General features: G+C 42.3%; 1 protein-coding gene across 2 annotated transcripts in view; it reads right to left on the reverse strand.

Annotated features, from left to right (window-relative positions):
* Positions 1–11,358: 11,358 nt before the first annotated feature.
* LOC308123643 (RAS guanyl-releasing protein 2-like) overlaps positions 11,359–20,711 on the reverse strand; it is a 55,693-nt gene continuing 46,340 nt past the window's right edge. For both annotated transcript variants that reach the window (XM_080486226.1, XM_080486227.1), the window contains exons 15-17: positions 15,615–15,773; positions 13,781–13,843; positions 11,359–12,692 (exon numbers count right to left, since the gene is read on the reverse strand). In XM_080486226.1, the coding sequence (XP_080342352.1) occupies positions 13,785–13,843; positions 15,615–15,773 (218 nt within the window). In that variant the 3' untranslated portion in view covers positions 11,359–12,692; positions 13,781–13,784. The remainder of the gene's footprint in view (positions 12,693–13,780; positions 13,844–15,614; positions 15,774–20,711) is intronic.

A 20,711-nucleotide genomic window follows, 5' to 3' on the forward strand; every position in this document is an offset into this window, starting at 1 on the left:
CCTCGGTTTGGCTTGTCTTTCTTTGGGCTTGTGCTGGACAGCACTGCAGGTCACCAGGACCTGTTGTTTCCTCTCCGTCTCACCGCGGCGAGGTGCAGGCAGAGGACAGAGGGGAGGTATTATTTATTAATAGTCAGGCTCCCCAAAGCTCTGTAAAACATCCTGTTGAGCTCCCCGAGGTGAGCACTCAGCTTCAAAAGCAATTAAAAGCGAGGCTATGAGAGAGGCGATGGGAGCAGAGGAGAAATGAATGGAGAGGCAGAAAAAGAGTGTGTGTGTGTGGGGGGGGGGGGGGGGGGGGCAGTCCCATATCGTATATTCAGCTTCCATGCCTGGGAGAGCAGCAGCCCCGAGCAGGACCACCTCCCCAGGTCAGGGATACCCGGTCTGAGTTTAAGGGTCTGAGCCCGGGGGCAGGAGAAAACCTCTGCAGGGGATTTGGTTACCACAATGAAAGTAATGATTTTCTCCTTTTCTGCACTTGTGAGTCATCTCAAAAAGTTTTAGAGAAAATACAACACAACAGCAACAAAGGTACAGCTTTTTCTACATTATTCATCTTTATATTATTTACTTTAGAACAAAACCATTCGTGTAACACTTCCAGAAATGATATGAAGACGTATTAAAAAAGAAGAATACAACCACCTTGAGAACGATTTTTTATTTATTTTTTAATCCAGCAACAAACTAAGAAGGACACAGATTAAATCCTACACTTCATGCTATAGACAGTTCAATCAAGTTGATCTGTTTGCTAATCCCAGCTGACTACAGTTGTAGGCACAGTTACCCGTTTGGCCCCGTTCACGCCACACCGCTTCAAGTCAAAATGCATTTTCATTTTAGCAAAGTTCGGCGTTCACACGTCAACGTTTTGAAAACAATGTACGGAAACGACAGAAGCTCTGAAAACAATGCAGTTATAATGTCAGACTATGAATTGGAGCTGTTGGTTGTTTTTTACAGTGAAACCAAAACACTCAACTGTAAAACGATCAAGTCCCAGGAAATTATGGACTGGGAGTCAAGAAAAGTCTCAGAAAAGTACCTGATTACAATGAGGGGCTTGGCACAGCCATTATATTCAAGGTTGGACACCACTCGTGTAGTTATTCGAAGCGCTCAATCAGTCGGGCATTCACTGAAAATAAAAACCGACAATAAAAACAGCTTTTCATCATTCTGAAGATATTTAAGTCAGGAACCAGTTCATTTATACTATATTGTTGTAACCATTTACGCTCGTCAACATGAGGAACACATGGACACGATCCCACACAACTTATTATGGGTGATGGCAGGATTCACCCTGGACAGATAACCGGTCCATCACAGGATGAATAGAGAGAAAATCCACACTCTAACGCTTAAATACATGTCGAAAATCTGTTTGACATCTCTTGGGGAAACTCTGTCTTGGGGGCCTTACCCTCCCTGAGAAGTATAAAAGCTCCGTGAATTCTCCGTTCGGAGCTCCTTCTGCTCACGTGGCGTTAACAGCTCAAGACCTCGGCCTCGTCGAGCCGAGACAACTTCACATCCGACTCCATAAAAGCCGAAATAAATTGTTGACCGTGAGACCGGATCGCCTCCTCTCGTCCTTCCAAATCCAAACGCGCACGAAAGAGCTGTCGGTAGTAAATTCCTCACATGTGTTAAATGTTTAAAAACTGGGTTTAGTCTATAGAAACTTCAAGGGTCGAAAATTTATGTCAAACATCTTGGGAAAAAGTTGATATGTGGTATGCGGCGTGAGTGTGAGCTTTAAGGATTATCTACTCCATCATCTCGTGACTGTTTATCCGCTGATATATTGGCAGCCCCTGCAGGGTGTTTACACGTCCACAGCCCACATGCTGGGATATTTTTTAGCCCTCAACAGCATCTCAGTAGGAATGACTGGTCGGACAAAAACAGATCAGTATCAGCACCGTGTCCGGCCACATTAGCCCGAAGCGAGCCGAAATCTTCGAACTGCTCAGTGCATTCAAGTGCTCCTGTTACATCCTGGAACAGTAACTTGCTTCCTCGCGTCCGCGTCCGAGCCATTCTGCCCGTGACTCGTAAACCTCATAAACCCGTGTGGAGCAGGGTTAAGCCTATATCCATCAGAAGATGCTGTTAGGCATCATAAATGCGGCTTAAGTGCTCTTTAATAAAGGTAGGCTTTACATGCCTCTCGGGCGTTTTCCTCATAAAAACCTGAAAGGTTTTTGGCGAATCATCCTCACTTATGGGCCTGTAAATCCTTTGCATCCTGCTCTGGCCACAATGACAATAATAACATCTTTGGAGGACTTCATTGTGCCTTCAGGAGCCTCATAAAGCCCTCTGTAATTGCCCTCGGAAGACGCTCTCTTCTGGCGCACCCTGTTACCCTCGTATCTTCTCTCCTAACGCGCTTTCCATTCGTCTTTGTCACTCGCCATCCATGATTGTATTTGTTGTGAGCTTGATTTGATCAGAGAGGAAAATGAGGAGAAAGAGAAGGATCTGTGAATAACTTACGAGCGCTCCCCGCTTGAAATTGAGACATTATGATCCGTATATTAGTTCCACTGCTTTGCCGTTCTGTGCCCACAGTCAAGGTGGGTTACGCAACTGTCTGAGACAAAGCAACTATTTCGGGCAGAGTGCCCGTGTTCACCTCCGAGGTGTAAAGGAGGAGACGGTTTGCCTCTAGGATAGAAAAAAAAACACGAAAAAACAAACACAGTAGAGAATTGGTAAACCCCTTTTGTGTATTATTGAAGACAACCGCAGAGGAGAACTAACATATATTACACCTGGCATTATTTGTTTATGTACATTCACTGCTCGATGTCAACAGTCCGAATCCTCCACCTCCACTCCGGGGGATCCCGAGGGCCTTCCACACCAAACAAGACATGTAATCCCTCCAGAGAGCTCGGGGATTGCCAGAGGGTCTCCACCCAAACAGAAAACCCAGACAACACTTCTTCCAGAAAGCATTCCGGGGAAAGTCAGTTATTTTCCCCACAAATGATCTTTACTTCTGTCCTGAGCTGCGCTCCCTCTGGGTATCCCACAAAGACAGAGCACGCCACCGTTTTGACCTCTCACATGACCGAATGCAAAGGCTTCAATCTTGAAAGAGCATTTTAAAGCAATACGTGTTTAAACTAGAACATATCAGAAGAAAACCAAAAGAAAATAATTCAGTCCTAATACTATGAAGATAGTAAAAGCCTTAGTGCCCAAAAAAATGTAATGTAATGACGACAGAGTCTATACGTATGTAAAGACTTACAACATTACTTCAAAGTCAGAAAATATGTCAGAGGACTCAGAAACCATGTTTTTTTCTGAGAAGAGCAACAAGTTAAATGTTTCAAATCAATTAAATAGACTAACACGTTATTTTTGACAGCATTAAAAATATGTAAAACCATTAAACATATTAAAATCACATCTAAATTTTTGTTTAATCTTTACTCATTGTTGACCAGTTATTACATTTTCAGTTTTGTCATATTTTATGTAATTACTGGAGAGTGTGCCAATAGCAAGGATGATACAGAAATTTGTTTTATTTTGACACTCCACACGGAGGGATGTTGTCACCCACAACATCCCCTCAACTCACGGTGCAACACCAACCCATTCAGAATACACCAACAAAGACATGAGAATGAATTGTGTTGCATTATCGACCAGTTATTAAAGTTCTGGTTGTATTACATTATATATTATAACATTTCGGGTTGTTGTTACATACCGGGCTCTAACAGGGCTTAAACACAAACACGAGGATACAGGATTAGTCTATGAAGACTAAGCGTTTTCGAAAAGTTCGACCTTGGAAGATGTTGTATCGAAGCTGCACTCTCAGTCGCTCGGAGTACTGTTGTTATGTAAACGAACCCCGAAACATTGAAAGTTTGGCATTTTCACATCATCGTAAACTTCAGTGCACAAACACACCAGACGTACGACGGAGCGGAACAACAAACATCAGTATAAACACATGATATGACAAACAATACCATATCGACATGACATGAAACAAGAACTTCAGAAGCAAAACCAGAACCATGAATAATCAATATCAGTTTCTAGGAACATGGGGAACCGTGAGGGGAAGACACACTAGGGAGACGCAGGCATGGCAACAAATGAATGCTAAGAAAGGAAACATAAAACTGAAGCCATGACATTGAATTAAAGGCGTGAAGAGTTTGCTTGTAACTGCTAATGGTCTCATCAGCAGCTGGTAATTTCTTCTGGTAAATCCTGTAATTAAACAACGCATATGTAGCATAAAAAGTAATTTCTGTGATCATCCCTCCTGTGTTGTTTTAGCGGGATGTTTCTGCCCACGACAGGGCGCTTTTACTTAAACATTTTGTTCTTTTGTTCTGAGTTCCAGTCATCACATCTTATCTTCTGCTGAAAATACTCGACCTCCACTTTCGGTCTCGCCTCATCATTTGCCCGGAAACATTTTCCATCACATCCTGAAACTTTGGCAAGTTTTCAGGGTTGTTTGTTTGTTTGTTTTTTTCTACAACAGCCACATACACTACAGCCTTTGAAATTACCCAGGGACCTCTCAAGGATATCCAGCCCCTTGGAAAAAAAGAAAAAAAAAAGGAACATTGTTCAGCTTTTCAGCTCAACAGCTTTGTCCACCAGGAGGTTTTAGGAAGAAACGTAACCTGCTGGTTAGAGCTGTGAGTCAATGTGGTCAACACTGTATCACAGTATTGAAACAGTGCTGGTTTAATCCTTTTTATTGCACACTGAGTGCTGGTTTAATAAAACGAAGTAAGTGAAATATGTACATATTTTAAATGAACATGGATTGCAGGGCTCTCTTCAAATACTTCCTTCCAGGATCCATGGAGGTTAATTAGTGACTCTGATTCCTTGGAGGAATGATTATGTGTGTTAGCCTTGTGATGGACTCATGACCTGTAGATGATGCATCAGGCAACAGGACAAGGTGATCCTCGTCTGGGCAAAGCGGGTATAGAAGTGGCTGCTGCGACCCATACTGATAACTACGAGGATTTGTTAGGAAGAAACTCCCGTGTCTTTGATTATTTTGATTATTTATCCGATACCGATACCGATATATACCGATGAATCTAGTTTGGTGTTGTTTGGATGTATTGATTGATGTCAAGTAAAGAAGTATATTGTCAAATCAGCAATGTGTTCACAAAGAATAGCCTTAGTAATGAATTAAAAGAATCCGTAATACTTTCAAAAAGTAATCTACCAAGAAAAGGGTCATATTATGCCAAATTCACTTTCTAATGGTTTTCCAAAAGTAATAATCATCCCCATACTTGGAATAATGCTCCAGAAGTGAAAATTAAAAAAGAAAATCCAACCAGCCAATCAGAAATCAAACCCTATATGGTGTCATCGGGGGTTAAGCCAATCCCAAGCAAGGTAGGCCCTCCCTTTGTCTCCTCCCACAATTAGGCAGCTCTGCTCTGGCACATGGCACCATGAGAGGAAGTACTTCCTTCTCTTCCCAAGATGGGCATGTGTGGGCAAAGCCAGTCCAGCTCACACAGACACAGCAGATTCTGAATGCAGCTCCTTTGATCCAATATTTAAAATGGAGGAAAATCAAAAAAAAAAGCTGGAATTAGGGCAATAAACTTTAAATACAACGTTTTTGGACCAATTAAAACCATGTGAAAGTGTTGAAAAGCTGGATAATATGGCCCATTTAATATTTGTGCAACATTATATATTTCTTTGCCTCTTTAACCAAGTTTTTCATCTCGGCCTTTTTGTTGATTTGAATATCTCACAATCCAATATAATTTTGTTGGTCTCAATTGGATCTTTTTGTATCCTAACAATAACACAAATGCACAAAGATTAGCAAATATTTAAAAAACCAAAAAAATGATGTCCTTTCGGCCTAAATAAAACGAGTAACCTTCATTGAAGGCGTTAGCAGCGCCACACAAGCTGAATGAATGAGAGAAGGACAAAACCATACAAAGGGCAGGAGAAATGGCAGGAGTGTCGAGGTGCTCGGGACTGAAAGTAGACTATTTGATGCATTCAGCGATGAAATATAACTCACCTTTCACAGAGCTGATAGCCTGCATTTAGAGAAAGCACTTTATTGCAGTCATTTGTGCATGCATACTTTTATGGCCTATCATATCTGCGCTTTCATGAATACCTCAAAGGCAGAATGTTATGTACTCTGAAGTGCTGCTTTTTAATCTTCAAAAGCACAGAGGGAAAGAAAGGTAAAGGGAGTGAAAAGTACACCCAGGTATAAGCTCATTGTGTTTCCCCTTTTCTTTTATGGGGACTCTTAACAAACAGCGATGACCTGGCCGTGGAGGTTATACACAGATAAGTCTGCGCGGCTATCGGTGGCGCCAGGGTCACCAGATACGATCTACGAGTCCATCAGTCAGGACAAACCTGCCGCTGCAGCTGAGGTTCACTCCTCTCCCTCCTCTCTCCGCCCGGTGTCCGGTCCGCCTCAGTAATATTAAATGTGCGAGCTTTCCTCACTGCAGATGCAAAGCCATTGATTTTGTGCCAATCCTGGAAGCCGCAGCGACTTGATTCGGTATCAGAAACGACTAAACGAGCCTTTTTCCACTCATGAGAGGGAAGGACGGGATGAGAAGTGAAGCTGGCAGCTTTTCAGATTTTGAATAGTTTGGGTGATATTTGGTATCCGTCCTCTGAAGTCGAAGTGAGACACATAACCTTGGTTGCTGTCGCTTGTTCCCTTTAATTTGGGAGGTTGTTAAGAAGCCCAGAGAGTATTGGAACAGGGGGGTCGACCCCGACGACAGCAGCGCGCTTTGAATTTTGGAAGTTGTGCCGTAGCGCCCGAGGTTGAATCCCACTGGGTTTCTTTGGCATGAGTGAAATTTTCTTAAAGCAATATTAACTGAATCCCCTCTAATGAGGATTTCGCCCCCACCCCCCCACCCCCTACAGTGCAGAGTGCTCCACCAGAGTCTGCAATGAGCTTAATATAATTAAGACCGCTTCCACTGTGAGCTCAGCTGCCTCCTAAATGTCGACAAAACCGGGCGCACGCAGAGCCGGAGAATCAAGGGCACTAAGCTCCACGGCCTCTTTCACTTGTTTCTACGTCAATCAGCCATAATATTATGACCACGCAGGGTATTCTATCACCTTTCTACAAAGCAGGACCAGCATGAACCTCTGCAGCGCTTTGAGCTCCAGCAGTTCGCCTGTTGGGTCGGACCTCTTTCCATGTCCTTCAATAAACCTTGTTTTTCCCTTCGGACCACTGATTTAAATCCTGAGGTCTAAACATGTCATTACAACGTGACTGATATCCAGATCTCACACAGAAATCATTTTCAATCGAGGGTGGTAGATTCATGCTTCTGAAGCCATATGTATCTGTTTTTTTGGATTGATCCTTAAGTTAAAATGTGAAATATTCATATTGTTATTCCTATTTTGAGACAAAACTGTGCTTTTGTTTTGTTTGTTTGTTTTTATTAGTTTTTTTCCTTTAAATTTGAAAGTTATGAAGCTATTTCCTGCCACCTGGCTGCCACCTGGCTGAACTACTACGTCTTCAATATTTGATTCTTGATGATAATACTGCTGTGTAAAGATCATCACGTCAGAATGATGGTAGACCGTTAACATTGTCATGTTTTCATCTTCTAGCACATTGAAGTTGAGGACAAAACCTTAATTTGCTGTCTCGTGTATCCCACCCACAAGCAGGTGCCATGATTACTCACGTCTCCTGTCAGTGGTCGTAAAGTTATGGCTGAATAATGTACTTGCCATCGAGGCCCTTTCTTGCAGTTTGAAGAGGCAGATGTAGGTTTTGATACACTTGTGTTTTTTTGGGGGGGGGGTTTCAAGAAAAATGAACAAATGCTTTACTTTATCTCTGCAAAAGTCAAGACACCTGCGTACCATGAAGGTAAAATCATTTTCCAGCTGAAATGCTATCAGAAGGTCTTCATCCTGTTTTTGTGTGTGGGCGAAGAAGAAAAAAAGAACTAGAGAGAGAGAGAGAGAGGATGTAGGATAACTGACAGCTCATGAAAAACTAGTATGAAGCAACATTTCGTTGGATTTACAGTATGTGTCCTCTTCTGCATATGCATAGGTTTGATTTTTATGAGGAGCAACATATAAACGAGGGAGAAATGTTGCGCTCTTATCTGCATTGTTATGCTGCATTGTGATTCACCATAAACCCTGACAGTGGGCTCTCTCTCTTTTTTTTTTTTTTTGCCACATCACTGGCAGCAAACCCCCCCCCCCCATCTCCCACCAGAGCCCCTTTCCCCGGCTGCACCTCCAATCCAGCAGCTCAACATTACCACCAAGTGGCGAAGCGTGGCCAGGAGGCTGCGGCCTGCCATGTGGAGGTTAACGGCTCCAGATGCTTGCAGTCAGCGCCGCCGCCGGGGCGCGGCGTTGCAGACGCAGGTGTCACGGCCGGGTTCAGAAAAGATGAGTAGACGTCACAGCCTCGCTGGAGATTCGCTTTTCTTTTTTTCTTTTTTTTTTTTTTGATGAGCCGACATCAAATCAATAATGGGTTCATTAGTCCTACATGAGAAAATCTCAGAGTGATCTGCTGCTTGGAGGATCAATACCGCCTGTACTTACTCATTGTGCCGAATCCTTTTTCTCCATCCACGATGTCCTTTTATGTGTTTCTATAGCAGCTAAAACCATGAATACCCGCCGATAACCGTGGAGCACAATTCCCTTCAAAGTGCTGTGTATTGCCCCCCCCCCTTTTGTATTGTAACTGCACCCTGGACCTGGACCATCTGTTGAGGGGGAGGAAAATGACATCTCCCCTCAAAAGTCTTTCAACTATCAGTCCCCCAAATCTTTTTCATTCCTTCTCACTGCAATCAAGGTCATGGTGTGCGAGTACTAACAATGTGTGAGGTTATTTGCCCCCCCACCCCCACCCTCGCCTTCATTACTATGCAATTAGCCGTGGTGCTATTCAATTTCCCCTCATTTCAGACTTTGCAGATCAATATCACTCAGGCTGCCGGCTAAATGGCCTGTGCTGCTAGGAGGGCTTTTCTATAGCTGAATGGGAGGTATCAATCACCGGGCTAAAAGAGATGTTCGATGCTGTAGTGGGCAATGGCTGCGCACGTACACACACACACACACACACACACACACACGCACACGTCATGGAGCGATTGCAGAGGCTCTGGAGGAACAGTGGTGGGTGTAAGTGTGCGGGGAGTGTGTGATATTTCAGGGAGGCGAGAGTCGGGTTCCCACCGCGGCTCCGCCATCGCCGCCATCGGGGTTGTTTGTTGGCTGGCGTGGAGTCAGCGGTGCCGTTTCCTTTTTGTGTCTCCCGTCCCTTTGTGAACGTCTTCATGGCACCTCGGCATGCAAATCAGCTCCAATGATGAGAGGGAAAGGAATCACAGGTGTGTTGTTTTGTTGTTTTGTTTTGTTTTTCTATCCTTTTATCGGATGTGGACGTCCTTGCCGGGAGAACAACGGGCTACAAGACCAGAGTGTTTCACACTTGTATAATCTGCAATTAATGCTGAGACGTCTCTCGTGTTGCCGGCAGAGGTAGTCCTGAATTAATGAGGCATTTCTCCTCCAGTAAACAGGAGTTTAGTGGAATAGCAAACCTCACCTCAAGCACTCCCTGAGGGAGCCACTGAGCATAATAATCTAGAAGAAAATAAGTGCAACATCTATATTGAAGAATATTTCTGTCTTCCAGTTGTGAAGTTTTGCAGCATTCAGAAAGATTTTTCAAATTCATGCTCATGTTACGGCTTTAATGTTGATGCTACTCTGCGATGATTGGTTGCTTGGTTGCTTGGTAGCAACAGTTTGTTGGTTGCTTGGTTGCTTGGTAGCATTAGTAATTAGTTAGGCTTGTTGGTTGATAGTTTGGTTGTGTAAATAAATTAGAAACAGCAGTTACATTTGTGTATTTTTCCCTCTGTTATCGTCATCCTGCCCAGATTGGAACCTCCAGTGGACCCTGGTGGTTTTGGCTCCTGGACCAGATGCCTGAAACCTTTATCATAGAAGATGATTGGATGGCGAGTGACTCAAACGTTTCCCAACCAAATGGCTGAATATAATGGCAATGGGGCAAACCTCTGATTGGAATAATCAGAAACAGTTGTAATAGATGTTCGGACTTTTGACGTTTTTCTGTTTATCGTCGCCACAACAGTGAACGGACACGTCTTGGAGCGAGCAAGGTCTATAGGCCGACTTATGAACACGTCACCTCTGCAGTCCATCAGACCATTGTTAACCGACACGGTCTCACATGAGAGCGTTTAGCGGTATCACAGCTCTGGAGGAGATATGAGCCGACTCAAAAGGCTGGCTATAACCAGATCAATGTCCTCCCATTGAGCGGGAGAGTACAGTGGGGGCCGGGGCAATCAGAGACCTAGACTGACTTCATCTCTGAAAGTAATTAGATGTGGCATCGACTCCGAGGCTCATTCAGGCCTGGTTATTAATGCCTGTAATAGACAGGCAGAGGGCAGCGGATCATGGTCGCACAGAGGGTAGCGAGCGAGGCTCCTTCTTGACTGGCCGTGGCTCAAATAGTTTTTAATTTTCTCCGACTGCTGGGAAACAGAGTGTGGAAAAATAGTTGCATCAATATTTTAATGTGCTACAGGCTATACAAGCCTTTTAATAGATTAAAACGGGCCATTTTGTATTAAATGCGGGAAAATGTTCGGCTATTAAGCAGCTCTGCAGCCGGTGTCAACTAAACCCTCCCGCTCCTCCTTTACTCTGACACGTCTGTGCCTCATGTTTTATTCAGCTCGGCCACTAGATTGTATTTTCAATTTTACAGACTTGCACAGCAGAACAATTACTTTACCATCACTGGAAGAGACGGACAAACTTCGATTCCAACATTTTCCAAAGATGTAAAAAAAAACTAAGACATCAAAACATATTTTAGCACCAAGCCAGCTGCAGTTCCTCATTTTTCCACTGGATGTTGCACCATAAACGGAAAATATGATTAGATATATTTCCGAAAACTTTGTGCGCTGTGGTAGGATTTCCACAAGACTTTATTGTCTCAAGAAAAAAAAATCTGGTTGTTTCAAATAAATGTTGTAAAAAGTGTTTCAGCTGTGTACAATTTATTAGGCGGTATTTGCTTGATTTGGCACCAAAATTAAAAAATATTCATCAATAAACTTTGGGGTATTTGCATTAAAATTAATTAGTGACGTCAATATTCATATACTACAATATAATAACCACATAATGTTAACTTTGATATATTGGTGCAGACAATAGACACATTTATGTACATTTTAAAGGGAAAAAAAGACAAAATCCACAGGTGAGTTTCCAGTTTCATTCTTATTAAACACAGAGATGTTTAACACAAACACGTTTATACGATGTCCGCTGCTTTTAATACTGAGGAATCATTCAGGATTAGACTGCGATAAATAGCATGACATTGTCCCGGATTAACGACAAGAAGAACACGTCCCTCAGCAGGCAGGAAGTGGAGACACAGAGAGGACGGACCCACGTCTATGCAGCCGTTTGTACAGGAAACCAAAGAAATGATCTCTATATAAATACGAGCAATGTGAGGAGTCTCATTCAATGACAAACCAGCGGTTATTAATATGGCACTCAAACATCTGAATTCATCTCTCCACAGGCACAAAGAAACATTTCCTGTCTCTAAATAAATGTTAATTTGGCGTGCTACATCGAAAAAGTAAAAAAGAAAAAAAAATAGAAGAATTAAGGAAGGAAGGAAGCATGCAGATTAAAAGAAAAGAACACAAGTTGCATTAAAACACATTCTCAGGATGTTTTGTTGAGCTGCTGTCACATAAAAAGCCTAATTTTCTTTGATAATTTGTTCAGATTCTTCATCTGACAGCAGTTGTTTATTTTTTAAATATATATTTTTTTCCTCTACATTCACAGTCACTGCAAGAGGTTGGGTCATCTATCAGTCCTGTACATTGAGAACTACACCACAGCAACACACTGATATCCAGATAAACGTGACAAAAATATACCATTGTTTAAAGTCCGGTGGGATTTTTTTTTATTTTTCCTCTTTTATTTTTAAAGACTAAACGGCTGCTTTTCTCATCACACTTCAATAAAGAGCCTCACAAATTAACTTTTTTTTTTTTTTTTTTAATCCGACGACAAAGTTGGTCCCATCAATTGGTCAGCTGGAATGGATTTGGAGAAACAAGATGGAAAACAGAAGCAAGGGAAATGAAACTGCTTGGGTAATAGCTTCGTCTTGACATTCTTTTGTGTTTCAGAGAAAGAAATAAAAAAAAATGCAAAAAAAAAAAAACAGCCATGCCGATCACTCACATTCTGCTCAAACTATAATCTTCAACATTCCACCAAGAAAATACAATTTCATTGAATTTATTTTTATTATTTTTTTTAAAATACACAGTAAGATTTTACATTGAACACTTTAAGGAGGGGTGCAGTTGCAGTGTGGTCCACTGGGTGGCAGTGTGTAGGTGTTCAGTGGTCTCAGTGAAAGAGAAGACATGTGGCACTCTCTCTCTCTCTCTCTCTCTCTCTCTCTCTCTCTGTCTCTCTCTCTCTCTCTCTCTCTCTCTCTCTCTGGCTCCAGACCGACGCTCATTTGGCTTCTCGTGCACAAGACTGGAGGAGAGACTCTGAAGAAGAGAAAGAAAGATGGAGATTGTCAGTAGTTCAAGTTGAAGACTTCGAGAATCAGTCTGAAGGCTTTTAAAGGAACAAGTAAATTATTACAGAACTAGGAGTTTTGTTGTTGTTGTCTGGTGCAAAAGCACAAACCAACAGACAATCCCAAAAAATGAGAAATAAATAATAGAAACAGAAAGTGATAACGTAGTAAATACAGAGATTCTGCACACTGCAGGACTGTTGGAGACACGAGGCTGGTGCCACTGAATGTGATGAGACGATGAGGTTTCTTCTGTCTGCTCTCTACAGGAGCTTTTCTTTTTTTTTAGCGTCAACAAGAACATTTAATGGAAAGAAACAGTGTTATTTAAGTTTTACATACTGCAAAAATATATATATATTTTTTTTGGGCAGTTATTTTTGTCATTTCATCAATGTGTTTCTTATTATTTATTAATCTTATTGTATTTTTTTGTTATCTGGACAAGTTATTTCTCATTCTTCGGTTCAATTATGCATTCTTGTTTCAGATAAAGACGATCCATAGTAATAATTAAAAAAAATAAAATAAAGGCCACTTTTTGTTTTTGCCTCCAAATACTTCAAAACTTTCTTTGATGGTAATAGATTATATTTTTATTGCCAATGCATGCGATGATAGCATAAAAGCTCATTTTCTGTAATTGTAGCGTACATGTGGCCTAAGTCCACGTTTACATTTTACATTTAACGTTTCTATTCTGCACTGCATCTGGTTTAAATTTCTGTTGCCGCCATGGGTTTATAGTTTAGTGGCCTGACTGTTCTGCTGTGTGATTCTTGTATTATTGTAATCAGTCGGATTTCCTCATTAATCTTCAGGAGGAAAAAGAATGTCTTATCTGCTATTTTCTTCCACGACACTGATGAGTTTAACGTCTGCAGGCCTCTAAAATGTCGTATGTTCAGGTAGTTCGATTTAAACACTTCAGGGCTTTTCTTGCGCAGCGCCACTTGAAAATAGGAGGTTAAATGTTGAGGAAGGGACCTGGGATATTAGTAAAAAACAAAATAAAAACAACACCGCATCACTAACGTCAGCTGGAAGGTCTCTCACCTGGTTATAGATGAACGTCGAACACTCCTTCCTCCACTGACTCGATGTCTTCCTCAGCGATGACTGGCGGCAGCAGAGAGACAGAGAGCAGGTTGGTCAAACGTGGGAAAAAAGGTTTGCAACCTTCGACACCGTCTCGCCCACTGATTTTTTTTTTTAGAAATGATGGGATTCCCATAGATTCGCAGTAAATTAGCAAAAACTGCCTGTACAAACAACACATATAAAAGCTTCCAAAAGACTCTAAGACCTAAATGTATCTCTCGACTGAACACAGGACTGCACTTCGGCTAATGTTGGACGGAGACACGTCCTCGGTGAGTCACTGGCCTCCCAGCGACGGCCCAATTACATTTCCATTGCAAATGAGTCTCTATTGTAGGAGGACGCGTCCAAATGTCAGCGCTACGGGAGTCTGGGGGAAGACAGAGGCGGCCTTCGGACCGCGGAGGCGTTGCAGAGTCAAGACGCCTTTAAACTTCCCGTCCCGTGGGTAGAACGTAAGTATTCACACTTTATGGTGCGAAAAGATTTTGCTTTTAAAAAACTAGTATCAGTGGCCGAATATCTGCAGAGTCAGCAAAGCAGGGAAAACAGAAAGGAGCTTTGTTGATATTACGTATTAAGAGTTTTGGAAGTTCCTCTCAAATGTGCGACAATATTGCTTTTTCCTCAGCAGCTCTGTTGTCAGGTTGTACGGACAATCACCTTTTTCAACAGCGAAATTAGAGGCGGATATAATACAGTAACCAGCAAGCAGGATGATACTTTACATATTAATCATGTGTACCAGGGTAAGAACAGTCAGATTTCTCTGTGCTGCATGGAGACGTATCAACCTAACCTGAGTACAATTTATTTGATAAGACTCAGAACAACACGTGTGTTTATGTTGGATTTGACAGACGTTCACAGCCTGGTCATAGTTTATTGAGCAACTTGGCTTATTTGGGAGCAGCAATAGTTACAATCTACTGTAGTTCATGTTTTTTATTTCTATTGTCGCTATCGTCCTAACCGTCGCTAAAATCCGGGTTTCGTGCAAAGTTCTGTATCAACTTTCATCCCCCTCGCATCAGCAGGATTTCATAGTGAGTTAGTCCAAAATAACATGTCTGAACCTTCATTTATACTCAAAATGTCAGTTACTTTCTAAAGTAATCAGCTGGTAGTTACATTTAATTTTCAGTTGTGAGTGTGCAATGTCACTATTTATAATAGTATTATTTATATAATATTTACAGGAAGTTGCTCATGTGCTCTGTATAAAGTAAAGTAAAGTAGGTAAAAGGTAACTAGTAACTTTAATCAAGTACTAACTATCCGAACCTCTTCATGAGGGTTTATTGTTTTTGGGATTACCGTATTTTCCAGACAAGAAGTCACACTTTTTAATTAGTTCTTTGGCTTATATATATCAATATCAAAATGTGCATGTGTGACCACTAGATGTCACTGTCTGACAGCAGAAAGCTGCTACAGCGTCACAGAATATCATCAGCCCAAAATAAAAACCTACACAGTGAGATTTAAACCAAAAATGAACAGATAGGCAGGAAAAAAGAGAAACGCAGCAGCAGGAAGGTTTCAGAAGCACAACAGTCCTGAAAAACACGTGTGTTTAACAAAAACGTCTCACTGTTATTAATTTTGTCAGGGTTATTTTCAAAGAAACAGTAAAAAGGAGGAAATGCTCATATATGGTCACGTCCCCCATAAAGAATGAAACACGTCATCAAAAAGATCATGAAATAAATGCAACTTGTTTTTTTTGTTTTTTTTATCTGACTTATAGTCCCTTCAGTGTGTGGGTGTGGCTTTAATGTGTTCTCACCCGTGTTCTGCAGGCTGGGCGGGGTGTTGGCGGGCGGCGGGAAGCTGTAGGACCGGGCCTGCAGGGCCGGCGGCGTCTCGTGGCTGATGCTCTTGGTCCTCTTGCGGCACTCCACGGCCAGGCGGCTCCGGCAGGCCTTGTGGCAGTTGACCCCGCAGGCTGCGTCCCGGGAGGCGTTCATGCGGAGGGAGAAGGACGACGGGAGGGAGAGGTGGCGGGAGAGGAGGAGGGGGCGGCGGGGGGAGGGGCGGAGGGACGGGAGGGAGAACCGGCGAGAGAGGAGGCGGGACGGGAGGAAAGGGGAAGAGGGAGGGGAGAGGAGGTCAGACAGAGGGGCCGGCGCAAACAGGAACATGGGGGCGAACGGGAGCGCCAGCGGAGACAGAAACTTGCTTTGACACGCCATGCAGACACAGGAGCACTGGCACACACACATGGTGAGGCCCAGAGCGCCCGACAACAACTCTGTGAGCTGGGGGGAGTCTGAGAGGGAGTGGGGGGGTGGGGCGGGGGTCATCCAGCAAGGCAGCGAGAAAACACAGGAGATTTACACCAGTCTGTCCTGGGGGGGCAGTAACACCACCTTTTTATGGTACGGAGGTAGAATCATACTACACACTGACGGTAGTTAGCACAGTAAGTGCTGAGTCAGTTTACTCACAGAACTCCTCCCAAAACGCAAAGACAAGATAAATGTGGGTCCAAGGCCATTTAACACGACATTCTCTAACTAAAACGGAAAACTTTTGTTGCATTTTCGGTGTGCGTGTTCAGAGTCACCGAAGATGCAACTTTTTGAAAAATATCCGACTCTGTCTGCAACTGGACTTTTCTGAAACGCAGCTATTCCACGACTGCTCATGCATGAACAGACGGACGATAAGGAAAAAAACGTTTCCTCCAGAGTGTCACGACTCCCAGTCCATCTTCTCCTGGGACTTGGTAGTTTTACAGTTGACGGTCACCGTAATAACAATCCAACTTTGTCGTCCGTCCAGATCACACCGGTCGGTGTGCTCTCATTGTTGATGTTTATAGTTTGCATTACAAAAACAAACAACAGCGCCAACTCCTGGCCAGGCACGTCAACAACATGTCATATTTCTCCTTTGCTTTGAGATGCAATGAGACATGTTTCTGACAATTTTGGCAAAGGCTGCTTGGATAGTTGCAGATTTCACGAACCATTTGCGATTTCAGTCAACATGCAGGCAAAACGTACACCAACTGGTCTGTGAAAGGTCTCACACACACACACAGTGGACAAGATCCTAGAAAAATCAAAAAAAACATCTCTTAAATCATCTAGATATAGTAAAATATCTGTTATCACTTTATTTACATTGCCTTTGTTTCTCTTCAAGTATGCAAAAACCCTTTACCACCACCTTATTAGTTAAAATGATCTTTAAATGGACTGTTGTGATCAATGAATCCCTGCTCAGGCTCAGTAGTTACTATTGATCTCTCTTAATCGTAGCTGATGACCCTCTCACTTTATATTTTGCATTTAATTTTGGGTCGCGGTGATTATACTGTGTTTATCATTGAATTGAACTCAAGTTAACGCTAAATATATATCTAAACTCTTTGTTTGTGGTGGTTAATAAGAAAAATCTGGGTTTTGACGTGAGGTTAAAGTGATCTTACTGTCATGTCGATGTAAAGTAAGATGAATATATGGCTTTTTCTGGCTCTGCTCAGTCTTATTAGACGGCCTCGTTACGTCTCAGGTCAAACTGAAAGTGATGAATGACTCGTTCAACGTCTTCGTAAAACCTGCAAACTGGGTCAAAGTGACTCAGACGCTTAGAAAATGAGCGGAAAAAGGAGTACAAAAATGGCAATGTAAGTACAGTTTCCAGGGTAGTACAGTGGATTTCAGAATATCTGTACGTGATTTGTGTCGTTTGATGTGGAAAAGGGTGAACAGAAAACAGTTAAATGGAAAAAAATAATGAATTCATGAGGAAACTTGTTGCATTCAGCTCGACAAGCAGACAATCACCAACATCCTTGAGGGAGGCGCAGAAAAGTTGCCGTAAGTTTTTAGAAGTTAATAATAAATGAGGGAATTAGCGGCAGTAAACTGTGCTCGCTATAGGTATTAATACTTGTAAGAAAATGTTGATTATAATTCAAACTAACTCAGAGATAAAGACTACTTTGGGATGAATGTGTTTTTAAATGTGTGATGCTTCAATATGAGCTGAATGTTAAGTTGGTCCAGAAGGACCAGCGCAAATATAGAAGCCACAGAAAGAAATGTGACTTTTGCAGCTGTTTGATTGATGAATTGAATGATCTGGCTTCCTGTTGTGATTTCCCTGTGGCTGGGGCTTTTGTAGTTGTGGGCTTTGCGTGTTCATGTTCTGGCCTTTTCTTTTTGTGGGCTTTTGCATTTATGTTTTGGCTTTTGTATTTACACCGTGGCTTTTGTATTACATTGTTGCTTTTGTATTATACTGCGGTTTCTGTATTCTAATGTGGATTTTGGATTATATTGCAGCTTTGATAATATGTTGTGGCTTTTGGATTATAATTTGGCTTTTGTGTTATATTGTAGCGTTTGTATTATGTTGTGGCTTTTAGCTGTATTGGTTTCATAATTGTAGAGTTTTGTATCTATGTTGTGACCAATGTTCTTGTGTTGCTTCGTATTTGTGTTGCGTCTTTTGCGTTTGTGTTTCGCGCTCCTGCACCTTGTTGCCCCTTCTATGTCAGATGTACTGTACAAGTAGCGTCCAAGTATTGGCCGGAGCCTCAAGGTTCACAAACAGATATGAGAGCAACGTCATCCAGCTCAAAGGAAAAAAAAAATAAAGAAGTTGAACTTCTCAACAAAAAAAAAATCAATTTAATGGAAAAGAGAGTTTGGCTGTCTCGTATCGACTATGTGAGAGTTGGAATATTGGCGTTCTGACAGAGCTGAACCCTCTCACACACAGACGTCTAAATATCTGATGCCCCGCAGCACACATCCAGCAGCCCACACACTTTACTACACTACAGTGGTGCGCCGCAGTGGGTGATTCATTTCAATTATGCTCCCGCCGCTCCGTCTGCCTCCCAGCGTACGGTCAAACAGTAGTAATGGGGATGAATGGCTGTGGGGCTCTCTCATTGACTTCCTCTACTCTCATTAATGGAACAAGCCTCAAACAGCCAGACTTGCACACCGAACAGTGAAGTGGACGCGAGCGCGTACAGGTGTGTTTTTATTTTCACATGATGCCTAGAAAGGCACCATTCCCTTTGTGTGCGCCTCACCATTGATCCTGTCTTTAACCGCATGGCCCTGTTTAGTCTTTTCCTAACTTGCTGACTTTCTTTCACTTTAAGGGTAAAACATCAAAATTGGCGCTCCTGCTGCTAATTAGCAAATTACTCTGTGACAGATGCCTTTGTTTCTTTTCCTCACACACTCCGTGAAGGCTGCAAGGAACAACCTCAAAGGCCCAAAGGAGCATTAATTAGCCTTGTTGCCATGCAACTCCGATGTTTGATGAGAAAAGGCAGCGGTTTGGTGGACCTGAAAGCCTGAACAAATGAGGAAGCAGGAATAATGAACCTGGCAATGGGCAAAACAGAGCAGGTGATGGATGTTCCACTTTTTTAAAGGAGAGAATAAGAGGAACCTGAATGCGTGACCTCTAACAACCAACGGAACTGTTGGATAGAACTTCACAGTATTTACAGTAATTCTGACATCTGAATTAGAGCAACGGCTTCTTTTTTAATCTGCTAATGGTAGTGCTACTTTTTTTTTATGTATTTTTAAGGACTTTTGACTGATTATTGAATCAGATTATCTGAACTGTGTAATCTGCCGAGACAATGAAGCCTGGTTATTTCACTCAGATTTTAGGAAGTCTCCTAAATGTCCCCAGACGGATACAAATATACAAATGGGTTTGATTTAAGTCGAGAGATACATTTAGGTCTTAGAGTCTTTTGGAAGCTTTTTTATGTGTTGTTTATACAGGCAGTGTTTGCTAATTTACTGAGAATCTATAGGAAACCCATCATTTCTAAAAAGAAATCTAATTCTTCACACATTTCTTTAATATGAAAATATGTATAGCATTTCATAATTTGCTCCTAACCCCAAAGCCTCTGATTTGAAATAAGTGAATCTACACCAAATAACAGACCTTCATGCTACTGGTGTGAGAAATCAATAAATGTGAGATGTGAGAAATCAATAAATTCCAAAGTAAAGACCCGTTGAAAGGTCAGATTGGGTTAATTCAGTATTAATATTTAAAGCTGAGTCTGCAGGAGATGATCATAGGTCAATATATTGTGAAAATCAGGCACAGAATAGTCGTCTTCTCCTAAATACAAAAGCTAAAGCATGACAACTAAAGGTCTGCACTACCATGTAAGTCAATGGGACGTTTCCATAAGGCGGAGTCTCAGGCCCCGTTTTGCGTTTACACAGCACAAGTTTTGAAAATGATGTTCGTTTACATGAAAACAATGTAGATTTCAAGTGGCACCACTAGTGAGTGCTGTCATTTGTTTTCGTAATGAAACCAGACACACATGCGCAGAGAGAACAATACGCTATAAACAATAACAAGTACACAGTGGATTGTTATTACAGTGACTGTCAGGAGATAATGGAGTCGAACTATTTACTTCAGCCGTGGCGCACGTGTGGAGTAGCAGCGTGTCAGAAAAGCATTTTGTCAAAAAGTTCCACCTTTGGAGCCATTTTTTTCCAAAAGCTGCATGTTCAGTGGCTCTGAGCACCGCTTTCATTTGAAAGCCGGATGCCACTGTTGGCACCGTCATGCCATTGAAGAGACATTCCCCTGATACTTCATATCAGGGTGTGGAGACGCAGCTTGTACCCGGAACCGGCACATCAGCAAACCAAGCGAATCTTCACAAAAATCCTCCAGAGAGGAAGAAATCACTGCCGGTCTGACTTGGTAAGTGAACCCCCGAGCCCGAGGCGAGGAGCACGAGCAGATATCAGAACTCCTGTGTGTGAACGACCTGCTCTGGTTCTGAGGGGGGCCGAGCTGTAATCAATCAGGACGCCGGCAGATGGGAACCTGCCTCCATTTGCATTCCAGGTCTGGCTCC

This window comes from Lipophrys pholis, assembly GCF_963383615.2.
Source record: "Lipophrys pholis genome assembly, chromosome: 18".
In the NCBI taxonomy this organism is placed as follows: Eukaryota; Metazoa; Chordata; class Actinopteri; order Blenniiformes; family Blenniidae; genus Lipophrys; species Lipophrys pholis.